At 37.4% G+C, this 23,896-nt stretch overlaps 1 protein-coding gene across 1 annotated transcript in view; it reads left to right on the top strand.

Moving 5' to 3' along the window:
• HMCN1 (hemicentin 1) overlaps nucleotides 1–23,896 on the top strand; it is a 209,674-nt gene that overhangs the window by 144,626 nt on the left and 41,152 nt on the right. Inside the window, exons 47-65 of the mRNA XM_034064292.1 lie at nucleotides 1,410–1,523; nucleotides 4,993–5,079; nucleotides 5,446–5,637; nucleotides 6,381–6,554; nucleotides 7,559–7,672; nucleotides 9,050–9,195; nucleotides 11,102–11,252; nucleotides 11,997–12,200; nucleotides 12,849–12,962; nucleotides 13,947–14,134; nucleotides 14,617–14,713; nucleotides 17,672–17,833; nucleotides 18,867–18,980; nucleotides 19,113–19,315; nucleotides 19,550–19,631; nucleotides 19,762–19,893; nucleotides 20,070–20,219; nucleotides 21,574–21,733; nucleotides 22,320–22,444. Of these exons, the coding sequence (XP_033920183.1) occupies nucleotides 1,410–1,523; nucleotides 4,993–5,079; nucleotides 5,446–5,637; nucleotides 6,381–6,554; nucleotides 7,559–7,672; nucleotides 9,050–9,195; nucleotides 11,102–11,252; nucleotides 11,997–12,200; nucleotides 12,849–12,962; nucleotides 13,947–14,134; nucleotides 14,617–14,713; nucleotides 17,672–17,833; nucleotides 18,867–18,980; nucleotides 19,113–19,315; nucleotides 19,550–19,631; nucleotides 19,762–19,893; nucleotides 20,070–20,219; nucleotides 21,574–21,733; nucleotides 22,320–22,444 (2,709 nt within the window). The remainder of the gene's footprint in view (nucleotides 1–1,409; nucleotides 1,524–4,992; nucleotides 5,080–5,445; nucleotides 5,638–6,380; nucleotides 6,555–7,558; nucleotides 7,673–9,049; nucleotides 9,196–11,101; nucleotides 11,253–11,996; nucleotides 12,201–12,848; nucleotides 12,963–13,946; nucleotides 14,135–14,616; nucleotides 14,714–17,671; nucleotides 17,834–18,866; nucleotides 18,981–19,112; nucleotides 19,316–19,549; nucleotides 19,632–19,761; nucleotides 19,894–20,069; nucleotides 20,220–21,573; nucleotides 21,734–22,319; nucleotides 22,445–23,896) is intronic.

The following is a 23,896-nucleotide window of genomic DNA, read 5'->3' as shown; positions in this document are numbered from 1 at the left end:
GTTTTCCAGCAAACTTCATGCTTTAAAAAACTGCACTATGGTGGTAAACTGTAACCAATATGGCATTTGGAACTTTATTTGTGCTTTCACAGCTCTAAAAAACCAAAGCAGCAACAACAACAAAATCTCCTTCTTCAACTAATTAAGGAGGTAAAATGCTTTGCCAAAGCAAGATTTTGGTTCTGTTGGTTGAAAACATACTTGGCATTCTAGATGATTTAGATGTGTGGACATGATGCTGGCAACTTTCAATTTTTTAATTCAGATGCTGATGCTTCCTTCTGATGATGCTTCTTATATATCCTTTAGGAAAAAAAAAAAAAAGGAAAAATAATATCCACCACTGTTTTCCTTGCAGACCATGCACGAAGTTGCACACTAGCTTTAGGAAGGAGAAAAGCTTTGATTAGGTTTTAGCTAAATGTAGAAAACCATATCCTGCCTCAGTACTGAAGCCCTGGGTGTGCTATGGTATGTGATACTAAAGTTACAGTCTTCTGCAGGCAGATATCTGATTCATTTTGCTTGTTAGATGGTTTTGTTTAGGGAGAAGGAATTAGAGTGCTGCAGAAACTGAGGCTGCAAGAACTAAGCCTTCTGCTGTCTCAGTACTCTTTTCAGCAGGTAGAATTCCTTGGGCAGGGGCATATCCATTAACCAGATCTGTAGTTTCTTCCTTCAAAACATCTGATCAGGAACATAATTTCCTGGGATATATGCCAATAATGAGACCCTGTGGATACCCTCAGGCAGGAGATGCATAGTTCAGATATGATGTACTGTGTGGTAATGACTGCTAATGTGAGAGCTGCTGAAGAAAAACTGAGAAAAAGCTGAAGGATGGCCACTTATTTTCACATTTAAATGCTCACTGGTGTTTGTTTTACTGTTTTTCTGCCAAAAAGGAAGAAAAGATAACTTATTTTGCTACAGAAAAGCATGGATATTCTTGATCTTTTGGTCAAACATACTTGCAAATCTTCTTCCTTTTAAGCTAGCATGCCTGTGCAAAGTTTTTCTGACAACAGCTCTGCCACAGTATTAAGAGAAATCTGCTATTTTAAAACATTACAGGTAAACCAGTACTGGGGTGGGGAGGATGACAGATGGCTATGTCAGGGTAGTTTAGAAGTTGCTAACTAGAAAGAACAGGATGATCGATGTGAAGCTCAGGTCTAAAAGCACTGGGAAATGATAGGAGTAAGAGTAAGGTTAGACACTTTCTCTTACTCTTTGTTCAACAAAACAAAACACATTAAAAATTAAACCACATGAAAAAAAAGCAGCTGTAAATTTAAGCAAAACATAAAAGATTAGGAGACAGCACAGACAATTGGGGAGCATGTGGTCGGAGAAGGACTTCAGTGATAGTAGTTTTTCTTTTTTTTTTTTTTCCACTTTCCACTCAGGGGGCAGAACGCTCCGTTTGACACACACAGGTGTAGCAGATGAAGGTCAATATACTTGTGTAGTGACCAATGCTGCGGGGGAAGTGAGGAAAGATTTTGCTCTTTCTGTTCTAGGTAAGTATGTGATAATTTTTGTTCCAGAAGAAGGGAATCTAGTGTATACTTTGATAATATTTTAAAAATTATTATGCCAAAATGTATGTCCTTAGGGGGAAAAAAAGCTAACTTGATAACATGGTTAGAAAATAAAATTTTAAAAAGAAGTTATCTCTACATGTGGATTTGTTATTTCTTTTGTTTTTAAAGTGAAGATTCTTCAGGCACAATTTGGAATAACCGGCAGCTACTTGTGTTTTGTGGTTGGTTTGTTTCCTTTCTGAAAAGGAACTATATCAACACAACTGGCTTCAGTTAGGTTGCTGTTTTAGTCACATGGAAATCTGGAAGATGCCCACAGCTGGACTCCCACCCTCTCTTCAGTTTTTTGTTGCTCATAGCTTCACTGTCCTTTGGGTGTGATGAATGAGGTGAATCAATTTATAAGTGATCTGGAAAAGTGGGGGGTTTGTGTTTTCCTAGTCATGCTAGTTTTCAGTCAGATTAGTTCCCTGCTGGTTTACCATACAGTCTATGAATGCCAGTATTGGTGAAAGAAAGATAACAAGAATGAGGGGTCAGGGAAATAGTGCTATTTCATTTGGCACAGGCCAGAATTTAAGCTGGTTTGAGTCAAAAGAAAACAGGCCTCAGGAAACCATATGAAAATCATATGAATCTGCATAACACCGGGTATAATATGTATAGGTAAGTGGCATTATGGTAATAATCTATTGCAACAGAGATGTAAAGGCAAAGCAAAGATGGACAGGAAAATTAAACACTGGCTGGAATTGTCTTTGCAAATTAGAAATCTCAGATCCAGTGGATACCGTCAGTCAGTAAAGCCTTTGGTATTTTAAAGATTATAAACCAAGTGTGGTAGTGGGTGAGCCTGCTAACATGTTTAGACAAGTGCTGGTACAGCAGGCTATTTAGATTGCTATTTAGAACAATTAATGTGTAATTTTTTTTTCACAATAATTGTTCTAAAAAAAAGAAAATCCCCACACCTACAGTATTTTCCCGAGAAATACTGCTTTTTTTGTTTAGTAACTATTTGTTATGAAATAGCAGGCCTGATGCAGGTTGTCTTTCATTACTGCACATCATTTCCCTTTAGTTTCTTTTCCCTAAGGTGCTGACCACTATCAGCTTCCCTTGTCTTTCGCTAATTTATGCACATTCAGCCTGTGAAAGATAACTCACATTCATGTCAGTTCATGTTTATTTGATGAGCTCACGGAAGTGTAAGTCTGGTAGAATGGAAGAGATGGATAAACACTGAAAAGCATTCATTGTTTTACTGTTTTCTTTGGAGGCTTTTAGTGGCAGGGTGTTCTTGAGGGTTCTGGGAATCTATTGCGTAGGCTCTGTTTGACTTGAAGAAAAATGCTCAGTGAAGCTGATTGCAAGTGGTCTAAGTGGAAAATTCTATTGTTCAGTCATTTCTTCCCTTCCCTCAGTAATTCCTTTGTCTTTCTAAAGGAAAGTTACTGGAATGTGGCCTGATAGCAACACAGAATATTTATTGGCTCACTGTAAATAGGAACCCTACAAAGACTTACCAGTGTTTCTCTAAATTGTTGTAGGAGGTGGAACAGGAGAGCCAGTTTGCATGGAGAGCTTGATGTAATAAGCATAATATTTATATTTGCAAAATGTTTGGTGTGGCTTTGTCATATTTCTGACATTAACGTGTGTTGATATCTTATGGCATTATTTTTGGCCAAAGTGATGAATTGCTCTGTTTATTTATGAATAGTAACTTTTGGCCTGACTTTAAAGTTCTGAAGTTTATTATTTTAGGTTATATTTATTTCCCCCCATATAATTCGTTCACTATTTGATACATCTTTGACTCATTGCGTTTGAACATTAGAACCCATGCAAAAGTCTGGTTTGCATTGCTTGTACAGTCACAGCAGGGAATTTGATTATAATTGCATCACAAGCTGGTAAGAGTGCCAATACTGGCAGCATCTTCCTTCCTGAATGCTAAATTCTAGTAACCCACATCTCACCATGTGTCCTGTTCAGAGGCCAACTTTTTAGCCATACTGAAGCAGTATTTTTGCCGTTCCAGTCAAGTGAGATGCAAACCTCTTTCTTTATCTTTTTTTTATTTTTCACTGTAGTTTGTGCTCTTCATTAATATCTAAATCTGGTGTAGCAACATTCTTCTCTGTGGAAATGAGCTCTTCATATTAACATAATCCTTATTTTCATAAAACTTGCTTCCAGTTTAGTGATAGATCACAAATAAGCTGCTGAATAAATTTTAATACCTTCTTTTCAGGTCTTCTACCTAGGCTGAGTTTGAGTTTTGTAGGCTTATTAAAGGGTAGTATCTGGCTCCCTAGTCCCACATTTTTGTTGCTAAACTTTAAAAAATCTCTTGGACACTAGGCTGTCATTCTTACACCTATAGGCCTCCTTTTCAACCTGCTTTATTCCATGACTACTCTGTGATGCCATTTTATTTTGGCCTGAATCTACAGATGTCTCTACTTTGAAATAAATAGTTGATTGGATCTCTTAACCACCTTAACACGTTCATAATCTGGCCTTTCTAATCCAAAACCACATGAGTCTGTGTAGTCCTGTTGACTGAGATTATTTGAAAACACTTCATAAAATAACCATACAGTAAGAAGTAAGAGTTTCATTGTATTGAGTTAACAATTTGGGGTGTAGATGCACATTTTAGGGGTATTTTTTTGTCTTCTGTTTCCTAGAGACACATAATCCGTACCGTACCTTTAGACCTATATAGTTTGCTCATTTCCTGTATGGAATTAGCTGTATTGGCATAAAATACATGTATGCTTTTACACAACAACCATTTTTTTGGTAATCTATTGTATTTCAGAACATGCTGGTAAGATGAAAAAAAACCAAATAGGCAAGTTGACTCTTTTTTATAAATCTGTTGAAAAACAAGCAACATGGTAACAACTCTCTAAGTACATTGTTTTGAACAGATAGATCACTTGCTGCTTATATATATGTGACAGATTCTCTTTACAAACTCAAAAAACTCTCCAGTGCATAAAATCAAATGTGGCCCTACTAACAAGTGCTCATCGTCTTTGCCCTACTGCGCATACTCAAGAAATATTGCCCTACAGACCAAATTTTTCAGCACTCCGAGTATCTCTCTGGCTCTGAAAATGAAGTGAGGTGAATGCTTTATGGGTCTGTAGTCCTCTTTTGCCTTTTGCATGTGCTAGTATGGTTAAGGGGTGCAGAACACAGTGCATCTGTGTTGTCTGGCAGGTTAGTTCTACAGTGTCTCACACCTGGACCTGTTTCTGGTAGATCTGAGCCATTCACTGATTTATGTGATTAAGGGAAGCATACACTGAGATACTGTCATTACTGTATTTAGAATCATAGAACAGTTAGGGTTGCAAAGGACCTTAAGATCATCTAGTTCCAATTGGTTGCAAGTAATATTTGCCAATGTTGTTTTGTCTGTTTGCAGTGCCTCCAGGGATTGTGGGTGAAAATAAATTGGAAGACATGAAAGTAAAAGAGAAGCACAGAGTCACCCTAACATGTGAAGTGATAGGTAAAAGTATACAATATTACTTATGAAACCCATGGTGTCAATCATCATTTATTCTAAATAGCATGTTTTAAATGGAATTTATGATTCAGTGGAATTTCAGAATTTCAGATTTAACCATGGTGCTTATAGCAGGACTAAGGTCTCCTTATAAATGTTACATAAAATGTGACATTTGCTGTGATATTTCTTCTTTAAAGGCCAGTGGAATTTCACAGGAGGTGTATATTACTTCAAGAGTGCACATTCCAAAATGTTTCCCTAAAGGATGTATTTTAAAAGGGTATCTGAAATAGCTTTCTTTCTGTTTGTTTGTTTGGAAATGGCTATGCCACAACTAATATTTGTGATTTTTTTTACTCCATTAAGGGAACCCTGTACCACAGATCACCTGGGTAAAGGATGGGCAATCTCTGACTGAGGACGAGAATCACAAGTTTCTGTCCAGTGGCCGTTTCCTGGAAATCACCAATGCTCAAATCACTGACACAGGGAGATACACATGTATTGCATCCAATACAGCTGGAGAGAAGAGCAAAAGTTACAGTCTTAATGTACTTGGTAAGACAGCTGGGCTGGCTCTTGCAGAGAAAATATTAATCTCAAGAAAAAACAGATAATCACATTGGAATTTTTTAGTACTTTAAATTACAGCAATGTGTAAGCTGCCTGTCTACAATTAAAATTTTATAGCTTAGTAAATTACAAATAATAGTAGTTCAACATAAACAGCAGTTCTTTGCTTTAGACAATATAGACCGAGAAAATGTGGAGCTATGACAGGACTTGTCTGAATGGAATGAGCAGGGGAGTACATTGGCTTATTGTGATTCAAGGAAGAAGTATCTGAGAGCACTTCAGGTTGTGATCTCCTCCTAAAAGCTGAAACCATCTGCAGTTTTTGTTTTTTTTTCCATTATGATTATTGCATAACCACATACAAACAATGGTGAGGTTGTTTACCACATCCTCATTTCCTAGGATCATGCCTCCTACCAATCTGCTGCTCACAGGATCATCAAGCAGTGGGTCTGCCAGCTGCTACGCAAGAAGTGATGGCTGGTTTCCTGGTGACCTGTGTTTGACAAAGGCTAAGGGTGGATGATTCCACTGACATGGGCCAACTGTTGACTTCAGGACAAAAGATAAAACCAGATGAATATTGTCTCATTCTGGGTTTCAGCAAGTCTCATAGGAATGCCTCCCAGCTATTTAAGGCTGCAATCAGATTCCTAGACTGAACAGGGAAAAGAAAATTGGCTTTTCACAGAGGTCCTTCTGGTTAATGATTTTGTTTTTCCTAGTGTCTCCAACCATTGTGGGTGCAGAAAGCCATGGAAATGCAGAAGATGTCACTGTTATCCTCAACAGCCCAACATCACTGGTTTGTGAGGCTTACTCTTATCCTCCGGCAATGATCACCTGGCTGAAAGATGGTAATCCTTTAGGATCAAACAGAAATATCCGCATTTTGCCAGGTAAATGTTTAGTTGTTTTTGAGAAATAACACTTTTTTTATTATTATTGTTCAGTTTCCTGTTACAGATTTAAAAAGTAAAACTCAAATAATGTATTTCTATTAAGCGTTATGTTTGTACATTTGTAGCATTTAGTAAAATTCCATTTTTTTAGATCATTAGTAGCTTGCCATTTTTAATTTGTGAAGTGACTTACCTAGCACATCTATGGAGGTGGAAAAGAGGAGCAAGCTTCACTGCTAACACTGAAGCCATGTAGATTAAAAAGGAGATTAGCATTGTTAACTGCAAGTGTTCAGAAAAAGAATAAGTCGGTATTGATAGCAAGGAATTGAATAGTAATTCAATTGCATTTCTAGGAATACAGTCTAAAAAGAGCTGCAGCCAAGTCAAATAGTGACTCACCTCTGAGAATGCAGACTGTATAAATCATAAGTCAAGTGGGTACTATGGGAAGGAAATTGATGGATTTCAAAGTTGTAGAAGCCACCTGAACTCGTAAATCCTACCAATTCATTCATATTTTTACTTCTGACATTGTGGCTGTTGCTTCTGTCCATTCTCCAGAAGGAGTTAAGGGCCTCTTTCATATGAAGAACTGCACTGAAACAGAAAGGCAATTCAGGAGCTCACATCCACTCCATATACTGAATAAAGTCCTCTTGCTAAATCTTACTGATTATGCTTCCTTTCCCTTTTACTGTGAATGAAATGTGCAGAACCCCAAACCACTTCCTTCTGTCTAAGTATCTTTAAGAAATTTCTTGCAGAGAACTATGTTAACAAATTTTCTGAGAATCTGTAGGCAACAAGATTTGTGATCCAAAGCACTCCTGCAAATTATACACCCATTTATTACACCACATACAGGGCAGTCAGGTATTTATGATAATCTAAAAGCAGAATTTGGAGCAAAGGGTTGAAAATATGCTAAAGAAACTATTTAAATAATTGGAAATCATGAGTAAATGTAAATCTTTTTAAAGAATTATATCTTTTGGCAGGTGGTCGAACTCTGCAGATTTTAAATGCACAAGAGGACAATGCTGGAAGATACACCTGCATAGCCACAAATGAGGCAGGAGAAACTTTGAAGCACTATGAAGTGAAAGTTTACAGTATGTAAATACTTCCCAATAATAATATTTTTTTCATTCCTTCATTTTTTATGCCTTTGCAGTGTTACTTATCCTGGTGAATACAAGGACTTCTGTTAGCAGCTTTACTTAGCAAACATCTGCAATAGCTCATGGCATTGCTTGAAGGATAATAGAATAGTTTCCTGTTGCATCCTTCACAAATGCTGCTGTTGGAATAAAAATTTTAGTACCTCCCAGGAAAAGACATTAAAGAAAGGCTGAACTCCAGTTTCTTCTGAAATGCTTTTTTGGTAATGATTTTCTAATCAGATGAGTACAGCACAATGGGAGATGTGAGCGGAGAATCTTGTGAGCAAAGAAACTGTTTGAGAAAAAGAGGAGGGGGAGGGGATCCATAACATCCAATGGGAAACTTTCTTGAGTAAGGTAAAACCAGAGGATACTAGTTAAATATCCTTCCATGAAACACCGTGTGCACAAAAGCTTTCTTATTCAAGGCTTCGTGTCAGCATATTGTCCTTTGTGTATTTGTGCCTAATGCTCTATTTTAATGCACAAACTCTTCATTATGGGCTCAGTCAAGCATGATTTTTCATCTTTTTTAATTTTCTAGTCTGAACTGCAATTTAGTTTACTCCCTCACAGTAACTGTGTTGTTATTTTAATGACACTAATTCCCTAAGCCCCCTTTGGATTCAGAATAATGAGAAGATGACAAAAGAGATCATTACTGAAGTATGGCTACCTAGCAACATAAAGCCCCTCACTTCCAAATGTCACTGCAACTGTCAGTTATTATGCTGCTGTAACTGTTTTTTCAATTGAAAAAAGGAATGAAAAATGCTTTGAAAGCATTTAAAAGGTATTATGATACCAGGGTGGGGGTAGCTGAAGAATTTTGAAATATTATGGTTTTGTTCTGATTCAGAAGGAATCAAGATTTTGCAACACTGGTATTTCAATGGAATGGAAATGTTGAGTTTTGATTAGCTACTCTAAGAGTGGACTTCGGTTCAAACATGTGTTTCTGGGAATATTAGTTTCCATTAAAATGCTTTTCAATGATTGCATTACACTGACCTTTATAGAATTCAAGCCAAACACATAATAAAATTCTATAGCTGGGTAAGGCTATAGTTAGTTTTCCATGTCTAAAACCGTACAGTTTTATATATTTTATATATAATAAATATAGTAGAAATAGTTTGAAATTCACACATATATATATGCATATTAAAAAAAAAATCAGCTATGGGGCAGCGGCAGGCTACAGAGGAGTGCATTTGCTTTCCCTGAGGTTATCATCCAGGTTTTCCCTTTGTCCAGTTAAATTTGAAATGCTGCCTAAGGCATTAAGTCACAAAAATCACACTTGCTCTCTTTGGTTTTGCGCAGTTCCACCAACCATTAACAAGGGGGATATCTCAGGGATGGGTCTGTCTCCTAAAGAAGTGAAGATCAAAATAAACCACAGCCTTACCCTGGAGTGTGAAGTTCACGCCATTCCTGCTGCTGCCATCAGCTGGTACAAGGATGGACAGGCCAGTCACAAACTTAATTCCTTCTAATGGGCAGATTTTGTACAGAAACAACTGCATAATCACTATCACTACTAATGAACATTCACACAGCAGAACAGACTCCTTTGCAGTTCTGAAGTCAGCAGGAAATTATCTTCCTACTGTCATGCTGGCATGAGCACCCCTCACACATCTTAGGATGTTTGTTGTTGGACAGACCTCTGCAAATTGATACCCTTGTTTTTTTGTGGGTGCTTGGCAGTGCTACTGAGACATCAGTTTCCAGGGCCTGTTACCGGCTTGTGCTTTAAAAAGGAGGGCCCTGCTCAGTAGTAGCATCCCATGATATAACCACATGTCCCTTTGCTGTTGTGTAAAGTTCCCAAAGGTCATGTTAAAGAATGGCCTCATGCTTGGTTCCATTAAGTGCTGCCCTTCCAGAAGTTGAAGAGAGCCTCCCGCTTGGTTCTGGCAGAGCTCCCGAAACCACAAAGGCATCTGGATCCTCTGTGAGGGGGAATGAGGCACGGTTCATGCCACACACAGTCTTCACAAAAACATTGGTCTGGAGAAGTTTGGAAGGACAATGCCACAGTACAGATGTGCATTTTACTTGGGGCTGGCTATAAACAAAACAGAAACTGTGCAACTCCTCTGTAAGAAATAAGACTATAATCTCTAGCTGTAGCTGTTCTTGGTAGGGCACTTACAGTATGGCAGGCATCTGCACCCTTCCAGCTGGAGTAGCTCTTGCTGGATTTACAAAGCATGTCTGTCTGTTTTGAGCATATGCTGTAATTCTTGGATCTCCTGAGGGTACTGAATGTATTGCCAGTGAAAAATTATGCTGGGAGTAATTGAGAGGACCCCAAAGACAGATAATAGCTATAAGCAGCTTGCTGCCACTGTCAGAGCAGCAGCTTTTTCTTAGGTTGCCCCTAGGTAAATGGCTTTCAGTCACATGCATGGACTAAGCTAATTGTCCACTGCAGACCAGGAGTTCAGTGTTGACTGTCTAATGTGTTGTATTTTCATTGAGAGGTACAGATTGCAGTAGTGTAGTCTCTACTGTCATATGTGATGTAAATTCTAGGGACAGTACCATCAATCCTATGTATCTCTGCATTACTACTGCATCCATTTTATGTTTACACTGTGCCCGTAAGGGGCAGCAGATCCAGGGGGCTGTGTGGCTGTAGGGTGAGTTAGATTGAGTTGCTCACCTCATACAGAAAAGTATATGGTAGTTTTGCATGTGTAGATTTTCCATCAGCTCATCCACTTGGCCACTGAGTTCAAGGAATTAAATTAGCCTGATTTAATCAGATGTCACAAGAGCCATTGCTTGATGAGGATGGCATTGCTCCTTTACACAGCAACTTGCATCTGGGATTATGGATGATGTAAAGCCACATTCTCTTATGAGACCAGCTACCAAGATCAGAAAGGTGAAGATGCAGAGTTTTTGGTAACCATGGAAAGAAAACTGCCTCCAGAAACCTGGAGCTTGATCAAGTCTACTCAGGGAGAAAAAGCTTTTAGTGTGGGGGAAAGAGGACCAGATGAGAGGAGAGCTGGGCTTCACCTCTTGTGGCCAAGGCTGCTATCCCAGGAGACCTGGCTTAGGTCTGTGCCCTAAAGTAGTGACCCTCAGTAATCTGATGTCTGGAGCAACTGCTTTTTTTTGCATAGATTAAAAGCAGGCCTTGCCAGAAGCATTAACAAAAATTGAAGGATGCTCTGTTGTTAGTGGTATCAAAGCAGATGAAATACCAGATTCTTACTCGTAGTATACTGCCTTAGGAAGGATTTTGAAACAATCTGAATTTGACTCAAAGAGACATAACATCATATTACTTCTATGAATGTGGCTATGTCTAGTGTGTATTTAGCCAAGTATTAATTTCCATGTAAAATTACGTTACAGCCACTTAAACCAGATGATCATGTCATTATCCAAGCTAGTGGCCATACTCTGCAGATTAAGGAGGCTCAAGTATCAGACACCGGTCGCTACACTTGTCTGGCCTCCAACATTGCTGGAGAAGATGAAGTGGAATTTGATGTAAATGTCCAAGGTAAGCAGAGTTCAGATAATAAAATTCTTCTGGTAGCCTCCTTTTCTAATGTTCTGCAGTGTTGGAATTTTTATAATTTTACACCTTTACACCTGTATCCTTTACACCTGGTTGGTATAATCCAATGCTTTTGTGTTTTGTGTGATTTCTATTTTGTATGTATTTTGTTCATCTTTTAGAAATGCAGTATCTGGTTATTCTTTCTATTTTGTGACATATGCAGTGTTTTGGAAGTCAGTAGAATGACATGGTGACTGTCATCTTCTTCTAAATGACTCCAAAAAGTTTTTAAGTTAGCATAAACTGAGACATCGTATTGTATTTGTCCTTACTGAGTAGTACTTAAAGGTCCCAGACATAAGCATTGTTTTGGTCTACACACTGTGTGCAAATATAAAAATCATTAATAACTTATGAAAATTTACAGAAAGTTAGAACTCGAGTGAAAGCAGATAGCTTACTGTTTAAGTATTTCTCCTGATTAATACTCTCTGTGCTTTGTTACCAGGTCTTCTTACACTTACTTATTAGTCTTCAGTAGATATTCAGTAGATTGTTCAATTGTTCATTCTGACAAAAACAACTAGAATTTTCCTGTGTAATTTAAATTGGAGGAGAGGGGTTAATTTAATACACTTATTTTTTATTGCTGCTGTTTAACAATCACAGTATCTTTTCATTTATTGACTTTTAAACTAGTTATTTCTGCTGTAAAATTCTAACATTTTTCCCCCTTGGTTGTAGTTCCTCCTAGTTTCCAAAAGCATTACAAGGAATGGGAAGCTGGTAACACGGTAGATACAGGAAGAAGTGGAGAAAGTAAAGATGTGATTGTTAACAGTCCCCTTTCACTGTACTGTGAGACCAATGCTGTTCCTCCTCCAGTTCTTACATGGTATAAGGATGGCAATCCTCTGAGCTCTACTGATAAAATACTAATCTTACCAGGTGAGTATTGAAATGTCACTCTCTGACATTAAGAAATGACATTAGTGATAGTATTTGTGTAGTAATAATAAACTGTTCCACTTCAAAACACTGCCTTAATATTCTTTTCAGAATTTCTTGACTTTTTTTCCTGCCTATTGCTCATCTGTTGGGAGACTGATGACAGCCATTCCCAAAACATATTCTTATTAGGTTCTCTCTCTGAAGCTGTTTACATGGCTATATTTTAAATGAGGAACAGTGAAGAGTACCTATAGGCTTCAGAAGTAGATTTTCCCAGTTTGAAACAGGTTGACCGGAATATTTGGCATTTATATTTCCTTCTGCCTACTAGTTCTCTGTCACCTTGCTGAAAAATATTTATGGTTTTGATTGAAGGATGTCTGGCTACATGTTGCTGAGTGGAAACGAATGTTATTGCTTTATGTGGAATTAATTACTCTTTTCTAACATTTCAGTATGAACACTGTTGAATTCCAAGTACCTGCCAGTAGAAAAAGTAGCTCGGAAATGAAGTCTTACTTGTAATTCAGAACAAATGCTGACCATTCACAAATTTGCTTGCTCAGGTCTCTAGTGAAATGTGGAGTGGAAATGATGGAAACTGCTTGATACTGCATTTAAATCTTGAATGCATTTTCCTTCCAGGAGGCCGAGTGTTGCAGATTCCGCGGGCGCAGGCTGAAGATGCTGGGAGATACATGTGTGTGGCAGTAAATGAAGCTGGGGAGGATTCCATTAATTATGATGTCCATGTGCTCTGTGAGCTTTCCTGCCTTTGTTTTTCTTTTTAATACCAAAATGAGTTCTGTGGAAACTAATGAAGCATTATAGCCCAGGTTTACTTAATTTTTAAAAAGTTTATAAATAAATATTTTTAAAGTATAAAATTACTGTGTTCATCTAAGTTGCTAGAGTTTTGCAGAAGTATACAGAACTGAATGAAAATAGTATTAATGTTGTTAGTTTAGTAAGTTTTTAGGTTCTTGCTGTTGGAATTCAGTTGCATTACCCCCATCACACTTCACCAAAAAGAAAAGTGTAGGCAGAAATCCAGGTTTTTATTTTGCTACCTCTTATTCCCTAATCAATTTCCAATTCAAAATTCTGACATACTAGATTTTTCTCTTTCCTTATTTTGGTCATAATTTTCTAAAATATCTGCAAAACTCCCAAAGGCTTAAGGAAATCAGTGATATAGATCAACTATTGAATGCCTGCAGAGTCCCTGTCCTATGAACTGTTTACGAACTTTGCACAGACAGCTTTTGTACACTGCTTGCATTGTCTGTTAATGTACTCAAGGTTTTTGCCTTGGGAAGCACTTATTTCTGTAAATACCATTAAAAGGACTGATTTATTGTTAGGAAGGGGTACTGCCTTGGAAATCCCGTTTTGTTCTGACAGCGAAGAACATGATGGACTAACTGGAAAATGAGCTTTCACTTCTTCTTCATTATGGCTTCTGTGTATAAGTGTAGTTTTCCTCCAGTCCTTTGAATTATACTGATTTGTTCTAGTTGAACTACTCTTGGGATTTTATTATCTCTCACTGTATCACTGAAAATTTCACTACTTTCTGTTAAAATCCCAATCTAAAAGATTGGTCTGTAATCTTAAAAAAAACCCCAAACTAAAATAAATGAAAAAGAAAAAAACAAAATAAACCTCAAAAACCACAACCAAACAAAAGACACCAAGAGGTACTAAGTCACATTATTCATATCATATTTTGCTGTCTTGTAGTACCACCATCCATCAATGGAGTTGATGGTGATCTGCCTGAAGAGGTGACTGTGCTTGTGAACAAGGTTGCAGTGATGGACTGTGTTGCAAGTGGCAACCCTTCTCCAAGTATTATCTGGCAAAAGGATGGCCACCTCCTAGCAGAAGACAACAAATACACATTTTTGTCCAATGGAAGGAGGTTACAGGTAACTGTTATGAAAGCCTCAATTTTAGCATCAGAAACACTGTACATAAAGACAAAACTGCTTAGGTCTTCTGAGTATGCTATTTTGAACTTTTTCTTCTGCAAGGTGTTGCAAACCTAAGGAAATTTTGTCTCTTGTTCCTATCCCTCAGCTGCTGCTTCTCACTCCTGTGTTGTGTTGACCCAATTGTTTGTGAGGTCATTCTGTGAACTCACTCAGATCCTGAGATCACTCAGTTTAAAGTAATGTTGAATGTTGTGGAGAACATTCCCTGAGAGAATTTAATGATTATGAAATGCAGTGTTTTGTTTTAAGAAAATGGTGTATTCTGAAGGTCTCCCCCTTCTATCAATGAATGAAATTGGATGAAACTATTAAAACAGTGCTGAGCTCAATTCTCTCTATTTGATTCTTTGACAGTAACTTGTCTTACAGATTAGATCAACAACTGCTTGTTTTGGGTTTTTTTTAATTCCCCTTAGATTCTGAATTCCCAAATAACAGACACTGGCAGGTATGCCTGCATTGTGGAAAACATAGCTGGAAGCGCCAAGAAGTATTTTAACTTAAATGTTTATGGTAAGTAATAATTTGCTGATTGCCATGTTTCAAATGTTAGTTTAGCTTGACTGTGTTAATTTTAGCAGATTGCTCAGCGACATAATTAGCTTTTTGCATCTAAGTCATCTTATTGGGTGTAATGGAGATTCTGACATACTAGAAATCAAAAATATAGTATGTTGGCAACATATGGCTTTCAATATCACATGGTTTTAGTTTTTTCTATGTATTCCACATAGACAGAAATTATTGAAGGAGCCTTATGTAGTGGCTGTGTGTGTACACTGTGTACTGGCTGCAAAGCCCTGAAGTCAGGAATTGCAAACAGGTTGCATTATAGCATATTTTGATATGTTCATTAAATGCTTTTTCCAAGAAAATTTATTAGAAAACATTAAACAAAGAGATATTGCATTGTAGAAGCTTACCTTTTAAAAATTTACCTTTTTTTAGATTCCTTTCTATTCTCTAGTTTTTGCTTTATTGTGAAGTTAGAATAGGATTAAAATAAATTTTGGCCTTTGGCATCACAAGTCTAAACCAAATACAATAAAGAAATCAAGACATATCCCACTGTTAAAAAAATAGCCTCTTTACCACCTTCCATTAACTCTCCTAATTAACTTTTCTGAGTGAAACCTAACTTCCCCTTTTATTTCTGCCTACTCTTTGTGGCACCACTTTCAGCTTTCCATTCTGAATTGAAGATGAAATAAGTATTATTCCGCATCATCTGCACCATTATATTTTAAAACCTATCAAGGAATACTGGTACATACGTCTTTATCTGCTTTCACAGTACAATCTGGGGTCTTCTACATATGATCAGCATCTTTTGTCATATCCTTGTTAGCTAGTTAATCTTCTATATTATATACTAGTTAGAAAGCAAGTGCTGTCTTCTCTCTCAAATACAGCACCCACATTGCAGGAATTATTCAGGTTATTACATACAGGAGATTTTTTTTTTCTCATTCACACATGTAGAAAATTTACATGCTAAATGAAACAGATTTAGAGTGCTTCTTTCCTCTACTCAGTAATACAATTAGCCAAACATGGGTTGGCTTCTTTCATGGGAAGAATTTGCCCTGGAGTCATTCTCTGAGAAGTTATTTTCTTTCAGTGGAGTCTATCCAGATACCCTGATGTTTGAGTTTCAAATCCAAATATTTCACTTTTCTTGACAGTTGTGTTTTTTAAAACTTCTTGCCTGTAATTTTTTTTTAATTACTATGGTGTAATGATACTATTTTAAAGGAAATATTTGCATAAAATTTCAATTATTCTTTATGAATGCGTTTTCATTTGATAAATTAGGCTATAGTTCAGGAAAGAGCCACACATGGTGATGCACTGATGGAAATGCATTATCACTAAGCAGCATCTTTGTTTTGCCAGTGTTGAAAGCAGGCTATTTCCCAGCATTTCTGTATGTTTCTCATGGAACTGCTTTCACTAATTTAGCTAAAATACTGAGGATAATGCTCTTTAATAAGTTGCAAATTCACTTCTTGTCTCAAAGGTAACAATTTAAATAAATTCAAATTAAAATAAAACCTTCTAAAACATTGAACATAAGCATCCAGTTTTAAAATCTTAACCTCTAATCTTAATAAATACGTAATTTTCACATCGAATACTGAAACTGAGCCCCTTAATGCATCTGTATGCACATAGAAGCAGATCATGCTATGCAGATATGCAGATTACCTATTTATTTGTGAGTGGTTTTTGCATGCTGTGGGGGCTGCAGAATTTGAAAACTGCCACCTACATATTTTAAGTAAAATTATTTAAGAGATAGCTCAGATTTGGCCCTGTATGTTAGATTGCCCACTGTATTGAACTGCCCATAATCACATCTGTGGGAAACTAACTGGAAAACTAAATAAACATAAATAACTAAAATGTCATCAGATCAGAATTCACCATTTATTCTAGTGAACCATTTTATGCTTATCATCAGGAATAACCTTCAGTTATTCCAAGTTGAAAAATATGGACTGAATTCACCCAATTACATTGATTCTTCTTGTTTCTGGTGTGTCACGGAGGAGCAATAAACTTGGCTTAATGACTGTTTTGTGTCAGTCAAGTGACAGAAAGCAGCTGGAGAATTTCTGGTGGACCTGATCCAAAATACTTTCACATTTCTGCCTTTGAAGAAGAGGATTCCATGTGTTCTTTGGAATGATTTTTCCACCTAATAGAGCCAAGAACATGCTTTTGCTTCCCTCTTAAGCAATTCATATATCCACACTGCAAAAGCATGGAAACTAGAACTTGGGGTTTATTAAAAGGAAGAGATTTACAGTTATTTCATTTTAAATGGTTCTTGTAGAAAGGTCAAATGTCAAAATATTTGTGTATTTAAAAATACTGGGACTTGTAAACATAAAAATGAACTCCTTACAGCAATGCTTGTGTGCCAGAATGTTAAACTGCTTAGTGCATTAGGAGACAAGTTTGTCTGTTTAACAGAAGAACTCTAAACTGTATCAGAATGAACGATTTTGGTTCTCTATAATGAGAAAATGGACTATTTCAGAAAGAATATGAAAACATACTTAGTCATCCTACGTATCCTGAAAAGGTAAATTTGATCTGTCCCTGTCTTACATAGCAAATGTTCTATGAGTGCAGTGTTTTAAAATTGATAGTGCATTAGTCAGGAACTGCAGGGTCTCTTAGAAGTTAATTAGCCTTCCCAAAAACATATAAGGACTGCAAATTAAATCACTGATTTTTTTTTTTTGTGAATTACAGTAACAGGAATCACCATTAGGTTGGCTTTAGTCATATTTCCAGATACACCCCAAAAGCAGTGTATCCATTCATAGGATGTGAAAGATTGTTGCAACTTTGCCCTTTAGCAAAACTCAGCAATTCAGCTTTATTTTGGTAAATTGGGATCTTGTGGAATATTGTTTATTGATGCTATGATAGATACTATTAATATATTTCTCTCTACAGTTCCTCCAAGTGTTGTTGGTGCTAATCCTGAGAATTTGACTGTTGTGGTGAATAATTTCATCTCTCTGACTTGTGAGGTCACTGGCTTTCCACCTCCTGATCTCAGCTGGCTCAAGAATGGGAAAACTATCAGTTCAAATACCAACACTCTTATTGTGCCCGGTGAGAACTCAGTTATTTCTACAGCCTTTCAACCAAAGTTCTGTCTGTTTTGTCTTGTTAATGGCACTATTTATGGAGTCAGTATATTCTTAGTATTGCTTCAGTGAGTAGACAAGACACTCTGCCTACTGTGTTTAATAATTTTTTTGTCTGTTGGGTGGACTCAGTTTTAAAGAAAACTGGCTGAGACTAAACACTGCACTAAACTTTGTGGAAAAGACTAGAGAAGTCATGTAACAGAGGTGCTCTGATGTAGGTATTCATTAAAGTTGAGTCACTTTGACTCACCTTTCAAAGAAATGATCAGAAATTGTGTGGAGTTAAGATAAATTCTACTGGCTTAGATGTAAAAAATAAAAATCTGCCCACTGATATCAGTGAGAAACTGGATTAATCTTCCTGAACTCTCAGGAAGAAATCCTTGTTTTCTGAGGTCTTCTTAACCATTCAAAGCTCCTCACTAAATAAGGTCCAGGAGAGTCTGTAATTTTACTGTTTCTACTTATCTTCAGCCCACGATAAAAAGTGAAGGTCACTTGCTGTGCTGTTCAGTCCTGTTGTCCTGGTCTAACATGACAGATGGGCTGTGTTACAGCATAGTCTAAGACACAGACATGGAAATTGCTTTATGGCAGTAGAAGCATCTGTGCAGATTAGTAAAGTAGGGAGAGGCAATAAGCTTCACTAGTGAAGACAGGTGAGACTAAGGAATAAAGAATGGGATAGTGACAAACTTCAGTTGAAAGAGCATAATTATGTTAGGAGACAGTAGTTAGAAGCTATGAAACAAACAGGTCTAAAAAGAGTATTTGTGGTCCAAGCACTCATGAATTTACCCTAAAATTTTAGTTCTCCTGACTAGATTTTTTTTCTTTGAATGAACCTTAAAAAGGAATGACACTGCAGTGCTTTTTTGAATTAGAGGTTAATTTAGTGCCTGTGTTCAGTCCATTGGACCTGTTATTTTGAAATAGCATTTGAGATTGATAAAATAAGAACAGAATAAATCTCAAGCCTTCTGTCTTCACTTCAGGTGCTCGGACTCTGCAGATTCCCCGAGCCAAACTACTAGATGATGGTGAATATACTTGTATTGCCAGAAACCAAGCTGGGGAAAGTCAGAAGAAGAGTTTCCTAACTGTCCTTGGTTTGTTTTTTACTAATTTCTGAAATAATATCCATTGCTTTGAAAATGCAGTATTTTCTATTTAGTTTTATTAGGCTGGTTTTTGCCCTCTCACAAAACAAAGACAGAAATAACTCTGAGCTGCTTCTACAGTGCCTCCAAGCATCAAAGACCACAGTGGAACCTCACTGACAGTGCTGAACGTGAGAGTGGGAACCCCAGTGATGTTGGAGTGCGAGTCCAATGCTATTCCGCCACCAGTCATCACCTGGTACAAGAACAGGCGCATAATTTCAGAGTCTGCAAATGTGGAGGTCTTAGCAGATGGGCAAATGTTACAAATCAAGGGTGCAGAGGTAGGACAAGCTTGTGGGATGCTCCATCTGCCACTGCTCTGCTACCATTAAGTTACTATTTTGCTGTTTATTGGTGTATTCTACTGGCTGTACACAGGAGATGTATTTGCTGGGGAGACTTTCATTCTGTGAAAAGGACCTTGAAATGGCAGAGGAAAAGGCTGTTAATATCTCTAAAATGTGGCATTAAAATAAGAATCCATAATAAGTTTTATTTATTTACTTTTATTTTAGGTTTCTGATACAGGCCAATATGTGTGCAAAGCCATAAATATTGCAGGGAGAGATGATAAAAATTTCCATCTTAATGTTTATGGTGAGCATACTCTGCATTATCTGCAGTAGTTATCATAATACCATAGATATTATAGAGTAGACAATTCAAAATCCATCTACAAAAATATTTGGTAACCAAAGTATTCTTACTGCTTCCATTCAATTTTTAGTGCCACCAGATATAGAAGGCCCTGAACAAGAGTTGGTCAATGAAGCTGTCAGTAATCCTGTTACCTTTGTGTGTGATGCTACCGGAATTCCTCCACCAACATTGGTGTGGCTTAAGAATGGAAAACCAATAGGTATCATTCTCTCATGTTCTTTACCACTCTTTTTCCCCCTTTGGGGTACCACTGTGCACAGATTGTTATGTTAACTGATTGGAATCTTTATTTTGAAATTTTGATGAAAAAATTCTCAAGATATGTTTGCTCTCTGTGGTCTGCTTTGGAGTGACTGTTTGTTTACATACTTGCAGAAAGTTCTGACTTTCTTGAAGTTCATATTTTATCTGGTGGAAGCAAGCTTCAGATTCCTCGCTCTCAGCTTCTAGACAGTGGGACCTACACATGTATTGCCTCAAATAGAGAGGGAAAAGCTCAGAAAACTTTTGTGCTTTCCATTCAAGGTAAGGCATGAGAGTGCTGTGAGCAGAACTGATTAATGCTGGTCGAGAGTGACACTGTGTCTGTGCTAAAGACATTGAGATAACATAGACATGTAGAAAAGTGGAGAATTTGGACCACTATTTCTACCATCTGCAGCCAGTGAGGAAAAATTGTAAGAGGATTATATACTTAGAAATTTGCATGAAATAATAATCTTAATCTTGACTTGCAACCAGGTGGAAGGGCTGTGTTTGCTGCTGATTACATCCTTCCTCCTGCACACTCAAAATGTATTGGTTGGTTGAATGTGGAGCACCACATATTTATGGATGAAGAAGCAGTGATACTTCTTGCTTTTTTTGCCATAGCAAATAGGAGATAGCAAAGAAATGCAGTCAGAATTTCCTTATTATTTCCCCCTACACACACTCAAATGAGGAACCTTTGTTACAGAATTGACTCCTGCCTTGCTGTTTGTCACCCTCATGCTGCATCTGTCTTGTTTCCTTCTGTTCCTAACTCGTCCCCATTAATTGTGCTAGCTCCTCACCATGTCCAGTAACACATCTGTTGTATAGCATCTCCAGCTTTCTGCCACCATCCCCTCCCATGCCAGCAATAGCTAGTTGAGGAAGAAGAAGCTGCATCAGCTGTGAGCTGAGTGTGGTGCCACATCCATGTGTGATGGCTGGCCATCAGCAGGCCAAACAGATCTACTAACTGTTCATCACAGTGGTCATTCTCTGGGGCTGCTGGTTTTGTGTGTGTGTTCCTTCCCTGCTAGATTTTCCCCAAGTTTAGAAATTTAATATCAAACTGCTTGTTTGATCAAGTGTGACAGAAATTGCTTGAAGTGCTCCAAACTTATTATTGGTACTGAAGGTCTTGGTGGATAGCATGGCTGTCATCCTTTTTCTTCAAGCTGGTTGGGATGGAGTATGTGGCTGTTAACAGAATATGATGGTTGTGATGCAATACAACATTTGACTGTGCTCTAAGCATATGATCAAGAGTTAAACAGGCACTCAGTCATTACAGTGCATTGTGATGTTTAATGGGATTTTTTCATAATATTGTTGCACATGTTAGCATCGTTTGAGGAGAAAGCTGTGCATATTAAATATAGTGGCAAAGATACGTGTTTTTTATGATTTTTTAAATCGTCTATTTTAAGGAATGATTGAAGTGGCTTTGCATTTATATTTGCAGAACCCCCTCTAGAAACAATGTAATCATGTACAATCTGAAATAGATTTGAATGGAAATACTGCAATAAATGCTAGTTACTAGTACAAGCACCTGCAGTGTAACATGTTATAGTTTAGATTGTTTCCTGCTGATGAATCTTCTCTTTCCTCCATTATGCTTTTCCAGTTCCTCCTAATATTGTTGGCTCTGAAATGCCCAGTGAGGTCAGTGTCCTTCTGGGAGAAAGCATCCAGCTTGTCTGCAATGCCAATGGAGTGCCCACGCCTGTTCTGCAATGGCTTAAAGATGGAAAAACAGTTGCCAGTGAAGATTCACAAAGAATAAGGCAAGAAAAAATAAGCAAACACTGCATTCTCTTCTACAGTTTTAAACCTCAGAGGGTCCTAAAGAGCAACCATAAAAAAGGCCCCTGAAAAAGGAGTGTAAAGAGGGCCTGAGTCTTAGCTTAGATTAAGAACATAGAATCGTAGAATATCACCTCCCTTTGTAGCTTCTATAAACCTTTCTTTTTCATAGAGATAAGTATATGAAAGCTATTTCTTTCTCAGTTAATAAATTCTGTTAAAGTTCATCAGGTTCATTAGAGTTTATTCGGGTCAGTAAGTTCCATTAAGTTTCTTTTGAGGGAAAAGATGTGAGACATGGAAACATTTTACTCTTGATGCTTTTCATTATGCAATCTTTAAAAACCTATTTGGAATTGAATCCCAATGTGAGGTTAAACAGGTCATCTCTAGGAAAAGATTTCTAGACTGACTCTAATGAAAATATTTGCAAAAAAACAATGATTCTCTCACCAAATTCCCAAGAGGATAGAGATAATTGATTTAAGTGCACAAAACTGACTGTTTATTTGCCAGATCATAGGAATACGTTAACAAATTCACTATGTTTTATGACCTTCCTTGTAGAGTAACTCCAGATGGCAGCACATTAAACATTTTCAGAGCTCTCAGTTCTGATACAGGAAAATACAGTTGTGTGGCTACTAATCCTGCAGGCGAGGAAGACCGAATTTTCAACTTGAATGTATATGGTGAGTTTTCAAAGATGTGAAACTGAAATCTAGTCCACAAATCTATCTTTGTAAGCACTCGAGAGAGAGGTCCAAGAAATTAATGCCTGTCTTCAGTCTAATACTATATGCATGTGTTTCCTATGCCATGTACTGTAGATATCACGGTATATTAACCAGGATGTTCTGTCAATGACAAAATGAGTGAAATTGCTGGAAATGTGTTTTGTGATAAACAGAAATTAATTCCTTTGGTGTATTTGGAGTTTGTCATAATAGAGAAATTCTACTTGCTGTGAATTTTTTTGATTTTTTTTTCCCTTGTAGAGAAAGAGAAACTTAGGGCTGATTTACTATGGTACCGCTTTTTTTGTTCTAGTAGTTTATCTTCACTAATTTCAGCCAAAGCACATCAGATGAAACTGGAGTAGCATGGTAGGGAACTGATAGTTACAGGTTCCTAGAATTTTAAAGAAAAAAATATTTGAGTTTTGGATTAAATTCTTCTCTTGCACATTTTGACATACATAAGCATAACTCTTCTTTAGCAGTGTAGAGACTGGACACTTTATTTTGTGAAAAAAAGTGTTCATTAAGTGCAATGACTAGTGTGAAAGAGTGAAGAATTCTTGTTGTGGTTCAAGCCCAGCAGTGATGGAACCAGGAAACCACTCATTCAGTCCCCGACTTCTTCCCATTCTGCTCCTGGAGGGATGGGGAGGAGAATTGATAGAATGTACATCCCACGGGTTGAGATAAGAACAGTCCAGTAACTCAGGGATAATATACTCAGGGATAATATAAAAATGCTACTACTACCACCAATAATAATAACGATGAGGGAAATAACAAAGGGAGGGAATAAAAAACTAAAAGGGGAAAGGAAAACAAACAATAAACACAAGTGATGCCCAGTACAATTGCTCACCACCTGCTGACCGATACCCAGCCAGACCAGAGCAGCAATCTGGGCCTTCCGGCTAACTCCCTCCAGTTTATATACTGGACATAACTGGACATGTTGTGGTACGGAATACCCCTTTGGCTAGTTTGGGTCAGGTGTCCTCTCTCTGCTTCATCTCTGCTTCTTGTGCTCTTCCTCACTGGCAGGGCATGAGACTGAAAAGTCCTTGATGGGAGTAAACATTATTTAGCAACAACTAAAACATTGGTGTGTTATCAGCATTGTTCTCAGACTAGTGTCAAAAACCAACTACTACGAAGGAGAAAAATAACTGTTACAGCAGAACCCAGGATATAGACACAGGCAGCACTTCACAGTAGTGTAAACATCTGTCCCAGTTATACAGAGACTCAGAATCAATCAGAGTATCAGCATGAGCAGAGTAAGAAGAGATGGCTTTTGATATAATAAATAACAATACTGAATGACCACATCACATCTTTTGGGGACAGAATGGCACTACACAACAGTGAAGACCTTTTTGATTGCTTTGTATTGGTTGAGATTCA

The sequence above is a fragment of the Melopsittacus undulatus genome, chromosome 6 (assembly GCF_012275295.1).
Source record: "Melopsittacus undulatus isolate bMelUnd1 chromosome 6, bMelUnd1.mat.Z, whole genome shotgun sequence".
Taxonomy (NCBI): domain Eukaryota; kingdom Metazoa; phylum Chordata; class Aves; order Psittaciformes; family Psittaculidae; genus Melopsittacus; species Melopsittacus undulatus.
The sequence above is the reverse complement of the archived record's forward strand: the minus strand, read 5'-3'. Positions and strand labels throughout refer to the sequence as shown.